Source organism: Oreochromis niloticus, linkage group LG15 (genome assembly GCF_001858045.2).
Source record: "Oreochromis niloticus isolate F11D_XX linkage group LG15, O_niloticus_UMD_NMBU, whole genome shotgun sequence".
NCBI lineage: Eukaryota > Metazoa > Chordata > Actinopteri > Cichliformes > Cichlidae > Oreochromis > Oreochromis niloticus.
In genome coordinates, this window is record NC_031980.2 from 22855376 (window position 1) to 22869438 (window position 14063).

General features: G+C 39.1%; 1 protein-coding gene across 11 annotated transcripts in view; it reads right to left on the bottom strand.

Moving 5' to 3' along the window:
* Positions 1-513: 513 nt before the first annotated feature.
* myt1la (myelin transcription factor 1-like, a) overlaps positions 514-14063 on the bottom strand; it is an 87743-nt gene continuing 74193 nt past the window's right edge. For 9 of the 11 annotated variants that reach the window (XM_025898836.1, XM_019346282.2, XM_019346279.2 and 6 more), the window contains 9 exons: positions 12049-12117; positions 11598-11660; positions 11396-11479; positions 9308-9529; positions 8962-9053; positions 8685-8788; positions 7580-7723; positions 5984-6046; positions 514-4187 (listed from right to left, as the gene is read on the bottom strand). In XM_025898836.1, the coding sequence (XP_025754621.1) occupies positions 4047-4187; positions 5984-6046; positions 7580-7723; positions 8685-8788; positions 8962-9053; positions 9308-9529; positions 11396-11479; positions 11598-11660; positions 12049-12117 (982 nt within the window). In that variant the 3' untranslated portion in view covers positions 514-4046. The remainder of the gene's footprint in view (positions 4188-5983; positions 6047-7579; positions 7724-8684; positions 8789-8961; positions 9054-9307; positions 9530-11395; positions 11480-11597; positions 11661-12048; positions 12118-14063) is intronic. The other 2 variants (XM_019346283.2, XM_019346281.2) reach the window with 1 other exon arrangement.

Sequence of the window (14063 nt, forward strand, 5' to 3'; positions counted from 1 at the left end):
TGCTATCCCATTTCTGTTAAGTCCATCAATAAACTACCTAGGACTTAGAGTTAGGGATTGGGTCGATTTAATGTGCACCCCTCTTTATAGAATTTTTGCCCACCTAAACCAAATAAAAATTTTAAATATGCTTGTCTAGGATGTGGCTAACACAAAAACCCAGCCTTAACTCTAATGAGTTCACCAGTACCCAGGTAGATATCCCTGAACTACTTTTGGTACTGAAACTAGTACTAGCCAGTGCATCCTGGGAAGGCTTGCTTTATTGGAGATGGTCTCAGACTCAAACTACCATTTGTCAAGGTCACACAGATCCTTGCATTTTCCTTTTTCCTACATCATAGTGGTTTTAATGTTTTGGCAAATTGGTGTATCTTCTATTTTTCAGTTACAAAGATAACTGGGCAACTGGATCTCTTTTCATTGGTGTATAAATAATAAAAATCACTAAATGTCTGCTGACTGCACACTATTAACATAACTAACTGTCAGCTTTAAAAATGACAAACAAAGTGAAGGTTATAATCAGTGTTGCAACACAAGATTTATTCAGAGCAAGAGATGCCAACACCAGCATGATAAAAATTGTACAAACTTCACAAGTCAAATTAAAATATCACATAGCAACTCATGACCTTAAACATACAGCAAAAATATCAACAGAAACCCATGCCATGTGGTAAGAAAACTGCTGTCGAAAGTTTTGCAAGTAACAGAGAAAAAGGGGTAAAAGGAGAGAAAATGAATGTTGTATAAAAACCCCTTATCTGTGCACTGCTGAAAAGAAACGATCATCTTCATAAATTGATGATTTCACAAATATTCATATGGATTTTCTTTTGCATTCTAGCGTGTCACATGTTAGTGTTGAGATTCTCTATGTAAATAGTTACAGTTTAGCTTTTACATCTGTTATTACAATATCTAGTCTATCGACTGTCTTTAAATGGCAGAATTGTGCTTTTACTCCCATTTCCTTTGTTATCAGTAAGAATAACTGACTAAATAAAAAATACAAGCTGTCAGTCTATCTAACGCAGAAGTTTACTGGCAGGAAGCTGCAGACGCCAAGTTCTGGACGAAGATGTAAAAGTCAGGGAATGAGACTTTGCAGTAAATGTCCAAAGAAGTCTTAAAAGAAAACTCCCCCCTTTGCAGTTTGTTTCTCCCTTGTGTGGAAAAATTAAGAAAAAAAATACATTAAAAAATGTATTTTTGTATGATGAGACAATTTGTAGTTTTTTACACAAGTAAATCTTTTCCCCTCATTTATATTCATATCTAGACAAGCTGGTTTAAATATATCAGCTGCACCTGATTACACAGAAATGCAGTTTAGTTTCCATAAAAGATTTATCAACATTTCTGTACTTTGAAGTATCAGTTTTCATTAGTACCCCTTGTCTAAAAACTTTCATATGGCTACCAGCTGTATCAAGTGTTTCTGCTGGTAATTATGGTGGTGTAATTATGTATCATTTAGAAACAATCCAATAAATTGCTTTCCTTTAAAACATTAAATTGAACTTTTATGCTTGTATAAGTGAGGAAAATTTCACCCTTTCATCACTTTAACTGTATAACTGCTATTACTAAGCTGTATAGTGCAAGTTCCAAAATTTGTCTCTATCCATGTATTACAATTTCAAACAAATATATTTTAAAAATATACTCAAACGTTTCCACCTTAGATTCTCACGAGGCTCCTGGATCATATACAGTGATACTGTTCGTGTCTTAATTTGGTCCAGAGTGGCTTTACAGTAATATATCAGTCAGTGTATGCAGAGAAGCCCATCACATGTGCAAATGTTTAAATATTTTGCATTGCCTACACAGTTTCCCATCATATTAACTGGTTCTAAAAAGAATTAGGTTTGATTTATGCTTGTTTTAGCGTTGTTAGTGGGTAACCTAAAGTTACACTCGGTTGAATTAATCTTCTGCAAACATTGGGGGTTGTAATCGGCTTACAACATACAATCATGTTTTTATGTACACACAGAAAACATATGTGAATTTTTCCTTTAAAAGATCCAAATATTTTGGAACTCATTTTGGAACCGCACACCATTCTGCCCAACACAGGCCTGTTACATCCCAAGCAACCCAAACATGAGCCCAAGTCTCAGGAGGTTAAGTGCTCCAGGAGTCATCTTACAATGTCTATGCAGAAAATAAAAGGGCACTACAGTTTTCCACTCTGTTGACACCATATTTTGGAAAAGATGGCAGGCATATTAAAAAATTATTATTGTCTTATTATCCAATGCAAACACGTTTTAGAATGTGTCTGCATACCAAAGAAGAGATCCTGAACTGTGATGTTTCAGACAAAAGTTTGACTGTGAAGACGTTTTCTTCTGCTAAATCTTGGACTGTGAAATGAAGGAGACTGGGGAGAGACCACAGGGGGAGTTTTCCCTTAATTAAATCAACTCAGTGAAATTTGCTTCAAGTTGCTTTCCAACAGGCATCTCCAGCACAAAGTCTTATCAAAGTCAGTTTCCACAAACTCGCTGTACAGTTTTTGCTTCATTTACCACGTGATAATACTTTAACATACTCCAATAAAGTGCATGCATGATCGACGGTGTTGAGAAAACATGTTCCATCAGTACTGTGATTTCAGACCGAATGTCATCAGTAAGGCCGATTCAGATCAAATACTCAGTCGGTAAATTCAGTGCACAGACGTCACGACTGCTGGCTCTAGTTTTCATTCATCTTTTTCAATTACAAAGACTTAAAAAAGAAAAAAAGAAAAGCGGTGCTTGGTCATCACGTCGTCTGGCATCATGTCCCATTGTGGCTCAGACAACAAGATGCATGACTGGAAAGACGTTTTCTACAGAACGAGTGCAATATACAATGAAGGATGGGAACTTTGACCCTGTTAGTCCAGCGGAGCCGTCAGCCTCGAGAAAGAAAAGTCATATCTACAGATCCGTTTGCCTGCTAAGTGCCTCTTAACGGGCAATAAAAACATCAAAACATGGAAACAAAGGTGTCCCTGTGCAAAGTCGAACATGACAGAACCAAAGTCCTCTCACCCGTGTCAGATTCCTAAAACATGATTGTAGTAAAAGGTTTATACAAAACGCAATACATTTATAGTTAGTAAAAAGATCTATCAGCTCTTTGCTAGTTTTATTCATAAGAAATTGCATATACCCAAACAACTTTTTTTTCATATAGATTGCATCCCATATCTAAACAAACGCTTTAATATTATCATACCAATATTGCTGACACGTTGTCCTATTAGCTAGTCGAGGTTGATGATTTGAAATAAATTCACAATGGCAGATTGTCTCCTATATTTTCTGCAGCCATTGGTCTTTCCACTCGCACTCCCTCCCACGAACAAAGAAAAAGCGGGCCGCGGAACAGGACAGCTTTGAAACGGAACAACTCCGAAGGGGATGATGGGATTTTACACCAGAAAGTTTCCGTGTCGTGATGTTTGAAATCTTCTTGCTCATAGCATTGCTTCTTCTCATAATTGCTAAAGATTTACATTAGTGTCTGCTTCCAGACATTAAGAGGAAAAAAAAAAAGAATTAATGAGCAACTTCCAAGCTCGTGAGAAGCTTTTCAGAAGTGGTTGCTCTTCATGTTCCAGTCGCCGCTCTGCTCCCTGTTAAACCCGTGACGCCCAGTTTGTATTTTTTTTTTCTGATGTATGAAAAAAAATCGCATTAAAATAAAAAATGATTCAAGCTTACAATAAATAAATACATACATATACACTAGAATGTGCATACATTAGCAGCTATAAACAGTACATCACATTATATTAGGTCATATGAAAATGTACAAAACGTGAATGTTCATTTAAAACCTTTTTTTTTCAAAGCAAGGCAACAACAATCAACATAATAAAAAAAGAGATACCCATGGAGTTGAGAGCATTACCGCAGAAGAAATTAAAGAACTAATGATAGATTACAGCAGCAAAAAACAACCCACTCCCTTCTATTTCCACTTTTTTTCCCCTGTTTGTTGCTTTTGCTTTGCATTTGTTGTTCCGGCCTCAGTCAGAGTTAAACCTGGATGCCCTGCACGGCCTGTTTGATGTTCTCCAGCAGCGCCTTGTTCTCCGGGCTCTGGTACTGGTCCTGGTGGGTGTACATGTCTGTCAGTGTACTCACATAAGTGTCAAAGTTCTGTTCATTCATTGGTTCCTGTGAGGGGAAAGAAACCCATGTAGACACAATCAGGTGGGATAAAGGTGGCGGTTTATTTTCACTCAGACACGGGGGGGATTTGGAAGACAGGCGGGCGGAAGGGGGAGGAAGGGACACCATCGGGAAAGCATGGCTTCACTAAAATACTCCCTTTCTAAAAAGTAAATGTACGATATTTGATGTATAAACCATGCAAAAACCAGGTGAGAGATGGTTAGCTGGTGGGTATATGAAAGGTTAATGTTTAGCACATGGAGACAAAATTGTGATGATAAAAACTAATGGGATGCTAATGAGCAGATGGGAAAGACATAACTGGAAAGTCATGTTTGCCAACTGGGAGTTTTGGTGGTTCAAGTACTTCTCCGAGTGAGTGCAGCTTTGGCTTCAGGAATTTTGGTGGGTTATTTGATGATTGCGCACCCCAAATGTCACATTATGTTATAGTGTCACTATAGCCTTTGAGGTCTTCACTGACCTCATTTTAATACTTGCCATTTATAAGTTTTAAGGAACAGTAATACAAATGACTATGTTGCCAGTTGCCCTGCACTTAACTGCACTGCTGTCATTGCATTCTGCTAACTTCACACTGACTCAGCCAATCAAGGAATTTGAGTCCAGAGCCTCAAAAAGCCAATGATCCGTCTTTAATTGGCACATAAAAGTCAAATATCCACGTCTCAAGTTAAATGATTCACACACTTTCATTGTTATTGGCCTCTTTAATGGTCATGACTGGTCATAATACCCCCATTAGATGCCCTCCTGTACTAAGAGGAGCCAGGAAGGTTGTTATCATCCATTCTAATCACTGATCATTGTAATCCTTAAATGAAGCGATCAACTGAGCCCACTAAGAGGTCTCCAACCGGTGATTTCTATTGTCCATTTAATGGGCTGAGAAAGATTTCAGTTACGTATGCTCTTCAATTAATAAGTCAATTTAGATCTTAGGCAACCTACCTTTAATACTAGTATGCCAGAAGACTGTTATCATCCACTGTAATCACTAGGATAAAAAAATAACCCAGTGACATGACCACCAATAAATGAGGTGATAATAGACTACTGAGCTTACTAGTTGATGGAAGAGGCTGCCTGCGGGCAAATCTATGGGACTGACAGGAGTCGTTTAATGGACTGAAAACAGTTAAAAGATGTGTGTGAATCTGGTTTCAGTGTATGTGCCCACCAAATAATACTCATACCTTTCGACTATAGACACCATAAAAAGCAGGACTTGGCTTCTGGGATTGAAAAAAAGAAGCGTAAACCAACTTTCTTTTTACTGGCCACCAGGGGGCGATACCTATGTTTACATTTAGACTTCATAAAGTAGTCAAGGGGATTTTACCTTTATAAGTACTTTCCTGATGATTTTATAGGGTCAGTTTATAGGTAAGTGAAAAAAATATTAAGTCTATTTTATAAAATTTTTCTCGTTCTCAAGTTGATGAAACTGGAAAAAGGCGCAGGATTGCAGTTAATGTCATGTTATCTAATGATCTATCTATGATTTCAGCATTTCAGTGCAGTCAGAAATAACAAAGCAGGAGAATTTCTCACACTCTCTGCTGAGGCTAAATTTGATTTAAAGCTTCTCAATATATTTTTTGTCATAAAGAGGAAAAGCGGTAATCTACAGTTGATGTCACTATCAACAAAAAGCTGCAGGATAAATGGATAGCTAGGATGTGCCTATGCCACAGTGAGCTACAGGAATTATAGGAAGGGGGGATGACAGTGCAGAAGAGAAGGATAATTGGATAAAGGATAAATGGATCTCTTACTCTGGGAGGCATCTGTAAACAGCAGTTATGCTTTACTGGGGCCTCTTTCTGTGGCAGCGGTCTCTACAGGAGAGGGTGTACAGAGAAGTCTATTAGCCCGCTAGACACACAGCGGCGGTCACAAAGCTTCATAAGCTACACCGAGGAGTGAAAAAAACACAATGTCCACCTTAACAAGTCTTTTCACCCTCCAGCTCTGTTCAGACTGCAGCAAGCTTCCAGTTTCGGAATAATTTTAAAGTCAGAACAAACTGAAAAAGGTATAAAATGCCAACAATAAAGAGACAACTGAGAGAAAAAACTCTTACACTGCGAGCTAAAATAGAATCAAAAATTTTCAGTCCTGCAGTGTGAACAGAACTTTGGATTCAGTTCAGTATTTTTTTGGTAATGAAATCGCGTCTTTCTGAGAATTCCTTGTTAAGGCGGATATTTTTCTTACAGTGTGATATGAAGCATTCCCGCCCATTAAAGGAAGAAGGAAAGGAAGCAGAGAGTCCAGTTATCAAGCAACTCTGGTTTTTACTGCTTTAAGAGATTATCCAATTAGCCCCAGTCTTCTTCCAACACTGAGACAACATGACGTTAAAACAGCCATGAGCAACTTCACTGAAAGTCATCCAAAAACAAAAAAGCAACAACAAAAGAAAGAAAACAACGGGGCCGTTTCTTTATGTGAAAATCTGTGAGGCGTTTCAAAGCACAGGAGAAGCACAGCATGAACTGCTGGGAGGAAAAAAAAGAAGAAGAAGGTGGAGAACAGAAAGAAGCAGATGAAGAAAAACCTGAGTGTTGCTAAGGGGGGAAGAAGCTGGAGAAGATTTTTTAAAAATCCCTGGGTTGAAATCATGAACAGCTGGCCTCAGATCTACATTTCATTTACAACACGTGAAACAGAAAAGCCTCCAACAAAAACTCAAAACACAATCATAAAATTTTCTTACACAAACTGTAACAGATATAACAGGTCATGTCAGACAAAGACCATAGAAAAAATACATAGATTTACTTTACATTTCAGTCCATTTGGAAGTTTTTGCTCTTGCATAAATTTAAAAAAAAAAACACTCATCTGATAATGCATGCTGGTTTTAGGCTTTACTACACTCTCACTGCTCTAAAAACTCAGTTTCAGACAGTTGTTTTTTCTAGTCTTGGCTCTGCATGATGTCAGATAGTGGAGATACCCAAATATGGTCATCTCATGCACAGAAGCCCCACCCACCTGGTCTTAAAACCTTCTGTTTATAAGGGGAATTTTTTTAACTGTGACACATGCAAAGTCCATGAATAAAACCAAGATCCACTTTAAATTGCTAAAAAACCTAACTCTGCTCTAAAACTGCTGTATATTTGTTCTGAGATGCAATTATTTATATTTGTCTTTGTATTTAAAGCATGTTGTATACTGATGTTAAACATATAAGATTTTCAAACCAGTAAATTCAAAATTTCAAATATTTAATTGACATTTATAAGTCTCTAGATATTTAAATTACACGTTAAGGAAGCTTATGTTTGTGGTAAAAGAATACTTGTCACATTATTAGTCACCCTAGGTTTACTTCTTAATGCCACAGATGATTTTTTTCTTACCATGTGTGGAAGCTGGATGTTAGCTAGGCTGTTGATGAGCGACTGGCTGAGGTTAGCCAGCTCGTGCAGCAGGGAGTCATTCTGCTGCTCGATCACCTTGTTCTCCTCCTCGATGGACTTCAGGTTGGTCTCCATAGTGGTTATCTACCGGATGAGGAAATAAATTAGTAGGAGACCTTTTGTGTTAATAGTGACATTAGAAAAGTGGCTAGGAAGCGTGCATACAATCAACCAACATTAACTTCGGACAATTTTGGGAGAACTGAGTCAGCATATTGCCCACAGATGTCCTCTCTCCCATGTAGCACACAGCACTTGTATTTGCACTACTGGAGCTGGTTTAGGGAGCCTCCTTGAAAACCCACGATGCCCACCTGCTATTGGTAATTGCACTGACTGACCATTAGCTGAAAGATCGCACGGATTGTTGTACTCAAAGGTGGCAGATTAAACCCATTGCATTGGACACATGCACATCTGTCAGGTAAAGAAGGAAAGTCTTGCAGATGAAGGAAGATGCAGATGTTATGTCCGTGCAGGTTCTCAGTCATCCAAGTCACATAACATCTGCATCTTCCTTCATCTTGGGATTTTAAAAAGAAGGCAGCTCTCAGCCAAGAGGCTTCTTCAATTCTAAACATTTTTTAGAACTAACATTGATCTTCAATAAACTTAAAGAAGTTCTCTTCAACCTCCTAAAAAGGTTGAAGAGAACTTAGCACGTGTTACCAAGCATTAGCAAGATGGCTGCTGAGGGCAGGGTTTCCTTATAAAAGTATTTTTTATGAATGCCAAAAGTTACTCTAACCCTTTCAGATTAAAAGTCCGAGTGCAGTTAAGGTGCAAAATTTATTCTATGCAAAAATTATTAGAAGAAAAAGAAAACATTGAAGGTTTTCATGAACTTAAAAAAACAGCATCATCTTCAAATAATCAAATAATTCAAATATTGAGTAGAAATGTTTTTGTCAAATAATGTGACAAAAACATTTCTACTGGATATTTTTATCTCTGTCTATGACAGGAGAGTCTAGTTTCTTACCCAACTAGTGTCTTACTTATTTATTTGTATTAATGCTACATTAACAAACAGAGACCATCTTACTTGTGTCCTCAGTTTTATCATGTCTGACTCCACTTGACTGTTGGACTCATTCAGATCTTTGATTTCTTCATCCAGCTGTTTGATTTCTTCATCGTTCTCGATACCTGAAACAAAAAAAAACAAAAAAATCCATCTCCCCCGACTTAACGGTCAAAGCAACATTACCGCATTTTATCACATGTAAAATGTCTAATATAAGGAAATTAGTTTTTTTTTCACTCTTTCAGATTAAATAATTCACTTAGGTTAAAGCTTCTTCTGTTTCTTGAGCTCTGACCTTTGCTTGCTCTTTGCTTGATTGTCAACATTTCCACGCCACTCATCCTGGCTTTCTTCATGGCTGAGGTGGCGCGGGGACAACCGGAGAGACTGGAAAAAAAAAATAAACATAACACACCAAATGTTTCTCCAAGTTAAAAAATGTATCTATGTTAGCTTATTTTTGTACAGATAACGTCATACAAATCGCTGCCTTATTTGAAAAATGGTTACCAAAAACCAGCAGCATGTACAGCAGGAGGAGAGGACCTGAACATTGGCCATTATTTAACCCCAAGATTGTATAAATTGTATAAAAAGTTGGAACTGATGACAAACTTTGTTTAAAGTAAGAAAGATCTTACCTCCGGTGGGTCAGGAAGCTCCCGCTGACGTGCCCTGAGCCATCACAGCCTGGGGTCGGGCAGGTCATGCCATCTGTCTTGCCAGATTTCCAGACAAACTGCGAGCCATTGACGTAGCTGTCCTTTTGCCTCTTTGCCGCAAGGGGGCAGCCTGATGCACTGCGATGAGAAGCGTACTTCCCCGTCACATGACCCTGACCATCACAACCCGGCACTGGACACCTGAGAAACAAGTATAAAGGTCTCAGTTTGCTTTTCAAAAAAAAAAAAAACACTCCACAGTTCTAACCTGAAGTGAAGTCTTGTCACCTCCAAAGAGCTTTAGTTTAAGAAAAGACTAACGTGGCCATCCATGCTAACCATCATCAGCTCTTTGATCAGCTGGACAGAAACATGAGCACAGAGATGAAAAACAATTGGTACTTGCTTCTGAAATTGTCCACAGCACTCCGTAGGACTCTTGATGAAGTGGGGAGGACATTGAGTCACGACTCACTTCCTCATCTACAATCCTCCCCCACCCTTCCAAGGCCTCAAGGCCACAGCAGCGTAACGATGAGCAAGACAAACGCCTATCACCTCCTCAGCTTCCAGACACTCGGCTCTGCCTCCTGCATCCCAAAACGCCCTTCGCTGTGACATTTGGGCTGATTAGAATGAGCCGAGCGTCCACAGGCCGCTCCCCAGCCGAGCTCAGGTTAAGCTTAATTATGATTCTACTGTTAATGATGATGGTGGATGGAACAGAGGCGGCGGCGGCAGCTGGCTACAGACTGACACCAGCTGAACTTTAGATTATTCACAAGGTCGTATTGGCTTAGCATTATGGCTCTGCTTTAACACAAATGTCAAAGGCTCACTAGCGCTAACCTTTATTGGACTTGGTCTGCTGGGAGCCGGAGGTGGAGTGCAGCGCTGACCGCGGCTCCCCGCTTTTGCAATATTCTTCGCAAAAGTTAGAAAGGTCAGTCTACATAGGCAGCATTTTAAGAGAGAGATGATGGATGAACCTGTCATTAACAAAGTGCTTTGACCTTGATGCAAAAAAATGCATAATAAAGGCACCTGAAATGTGCTTTTAAGAGGCAACGAAACAAGCCAGTCCTTCCTCCTTGCTGATGATTTGAAAAGTTTAACTGATGCACATTCTCTCTTTTCTCTAGAAAAGTTGTACTTCGGTGCATCGTCTGTCAAAAGATGAGAATCCTGTCCTACCTGTTTAAAATATACAGCAACATTTTAACCTGTTATTTTAATTCTATAATAATATATCTATAATATCTATTCTAACATCTATTAGCATGTGCAGCAATCCTCCACAACACCTCCAAAGTCCCCAGATTCCAATCCCACCGACCTCACCAACAAACCTGCACAACCCAAAGAATGCCCCCCTCAGAGTCTGACATCACTAAATGTTTTGTTCTCTCTGACTTCTTGTATTTTTTGGCAAGTTGTCGTTTCAAAGGTTTATTCTCTTAAAATCCAATATCTGCCTTAAAATAATTATTTTATATTTAAGAGAGGAACATAAAGATTTAAAGGAGGATTTTTAAAGATGACCAAAAGTTTGGGGGTTTCTTTGCTGACGAGCATGAATAAAACCAACAGCAACAAAAAACTTGTAAGAGAAACTAGAATTTGCTTTTCTAAAGCGCTGTTATTGTTCTATAAGCTTTAATATAGTGGTAGGATCCAAAAACAGGACACCTAAGCCCTGTATTTGTGGACCTTACATAAAATCTATGAACAACATCTCATTTACTGGTCTGAAATCTGTTTTTCTTTACTTGTTCTTTGCTTTGTCTCAGACAGTTTAACAACACCAGGGATAAGGCTGATAGAATATGGAAAAAACTGTTTCATACACCATAGGACATTATTTAAGGAGTGCATTAACTTTACATGAATGCACAACCTTGAATATAGTCAGATCTTTAAATGTCTCAATGACAGAGCTTTGATAGTTTTTTGAGTGGCACTGTCTTTGCCCCTGATATTGCTCGGGTTTACTTTTAATCTTGGACCTGACACTTCCCAATATTCTCAACATTAAGGCTTTGACATATCTCCAAAATATCTCCTTACTTGATTGGCTCCTGATCGTCTTTGTCCTCTTTGCTGTGGAGGATTTTTATGCCACTTTTCTTGGCTCGTGGACAACCGGACAGACTGCAGAACAGAACATTATTTAAAACATGTACGTTCAGTGAAGCATGGTTTACTGTTGCTGTTTGTTTGTCTGTGATTTCATGCACAGAGTTGTATATTATACTCTTTACGAATATACCTCCTGTGGGAGGCGTAGTTTCCAGTGATGTGTCCAGATCCGTCACAGCCAGGCGTTGGACACCTGAGGAGTAAATACGAGATCAAACAACTGTATTATTACATAATGGTTCCTGTGTCGACAAACAAAAGTAAGGCTACATCCACAAGTATGTTTTCTTTTTCCGTGAATGTCTGACATCAGACACTCAGAGTTCTCACAAATCAATTACAGTAACACATTAGAGTGGTACCCAAAGCATCATAGACAGGAAGAAATGGTTTTAGGAAAACTGATCACGGATGAACCAGAGGAGAGCGGGCTCTAAATCCAACCATACTAAAAGTTACACACTTTAAAATGAAAGGACACTGAATGGACAGCAGTCGTTATTTTAAACATTCTTTCCTTCCCACACTTTCCACTCTGCTGAGAACAACACACCAGTGATACACTGATCCTGTTGACTCACTTGAGTTCTTGTGAGTTAGTGGTCATCATCCCGCGGATGTTCTTGTCGGCCAGCTGACAGCTTGACAACCTGCAGGAGGAGAAGAGCCACTATTACTTTAACACCACCGACAGTTTTACAAACATGCTCTCATCCCAGGGTGACACATAATGTGGTTTTCTCCAATGACGGCCGTGTCTCACCGTTACACACAAGGGTTATTTTTCCTTTTTTTTTTAGCACCGGTGCCTTGTTGGACTGGCTGCAGGAACATTGGCCACTGTGAGATAAACATCCTGTTTTACAGACCTACAAGCTGGTGGTGCTGGCGAAACTCATCACCAGCATTGTGGCAGCACTGCGCCACTCACGCCATGTGTTGTTAATGTTTGTCTTGTTTTGTATTTTGTGTTTTGTGTTTTGTCCTGCTTATTGTTTGTGATTTCCTCTGGTTGCTCCACTAAATCTGGGGTCTCTTCCTGTTAAAGGGGAGTTCTTCCTCACTACTGTTGCCAAGTAGTCGCTTACAGGAGTTTGACTGCTGAGCTTCTCACTATACTGTAAGACCTTTACCTGGATAAATGAACTCAATAAGCCAAAGGCTTACTAGCCAGGATACCAAGATTTGCGCTTCCTTTAGAACTTTGAGTTTTACAGTTTGTTTCATTTCTAACTCATTAGTTGGGTTTAAGTTCAACTATTTGGTTACAAAAACAGCACACAAAAGCACAAGAAAAAGGACTTGGATACGATAAACACCCTTCTTCCCAAAGACCAAACACCTTCCGCTAAAGAAGTTTGATTACAAGGAACAAGAAGAAAGGGCATCATTTGTGGTGTATCTCTAAATTAGAATCCTCCACCACCTCATGAACCTCCCGTTGGAATTACATTCATGTTTGGAAAACAACAGCCTTACGGTCAGTGTACAAAACACTGCAGCCAACATACACGTCATAGATAGAAGTCCTCTTTCTTGATGGTGTTATGTTAACTGATGGCTGATTAATTTTTTTGAAGTAACTGGTTTAGGAAAAAGATCGGGATTTGGGACAAAACACTATTCTTCACACCAAACATGATGAGTCAGGAGTAACAGCCAAAATGTGCCCCAAATTCTGAATGAAAGTAATCTGATTACATGTAGTTTTATACTATGGGTTAAGCTGTTCAGTCTTTTGAAGATGCCAGTGTTCACATTTTGGACGGGAAGCCAGATGGTTTGAAAGCAGGGTAAAAGAGACCGTCGATGTCCACTGTGAATGTCCATCACTGAACAGAGGAGGTGGCTTACAACACAGACTGTCTGCTACCTACAGTGGAGTCTTAAGATCCCTTCCCAGGTGTCAGGTGACCTCTATGTACCATGTTTCCACATTTTACAATCCAAAGTGTGGAAATACTAAAATCTCTATGAGAATTACATTTTTTCTTTAAAATGTTTGAATTGAAAGAAACTTGAAGTTGCTGAAACAGGTCAAATAACATCTAAGCAGAAGTAAAATGTAAACTTCGCAGCGCAGAAGTGATAAGCCTCTGTAAGGGAATGATTAGGCTAAACACGCATAACAGAGATTTCCTCTGTCCTCACATGAATCCTGCTTCACTCATGCAAAAAATTCACAGCCTGAAGTCTTAGTTATTTTGTTTGTTGGTTGTTATGCAGTCTTCAAAGTAATTAACCAGATCAATTAAGGGAAACTGCTCTGGGATGATTTTGATGTCTGACCCTCCGATAACTCAGACGCCTGCCTCATAGTCAAGAGTTTCAGATTTTATTTGCTTGCACGAGCGCCCGTGACACAAGCTGATGAAAGTAAAAACAATTTGGCCAGTTGCCCAAACCCCAAAGAAAAGGCTCGATCAGGACACATGCTGTGCATAGCAAAGAAGTGATCCCCCATAAGGCTCAAAGTAAGCTCCTCCACAGTTAGCTGTTTATATCACACACATCTCCTGATATGTATGCGCTGTGAAGTGTCTGCACTTATTGAGCTACAGTGAGGGGAAAAAGCAATAAATCAATAAAAAATGAT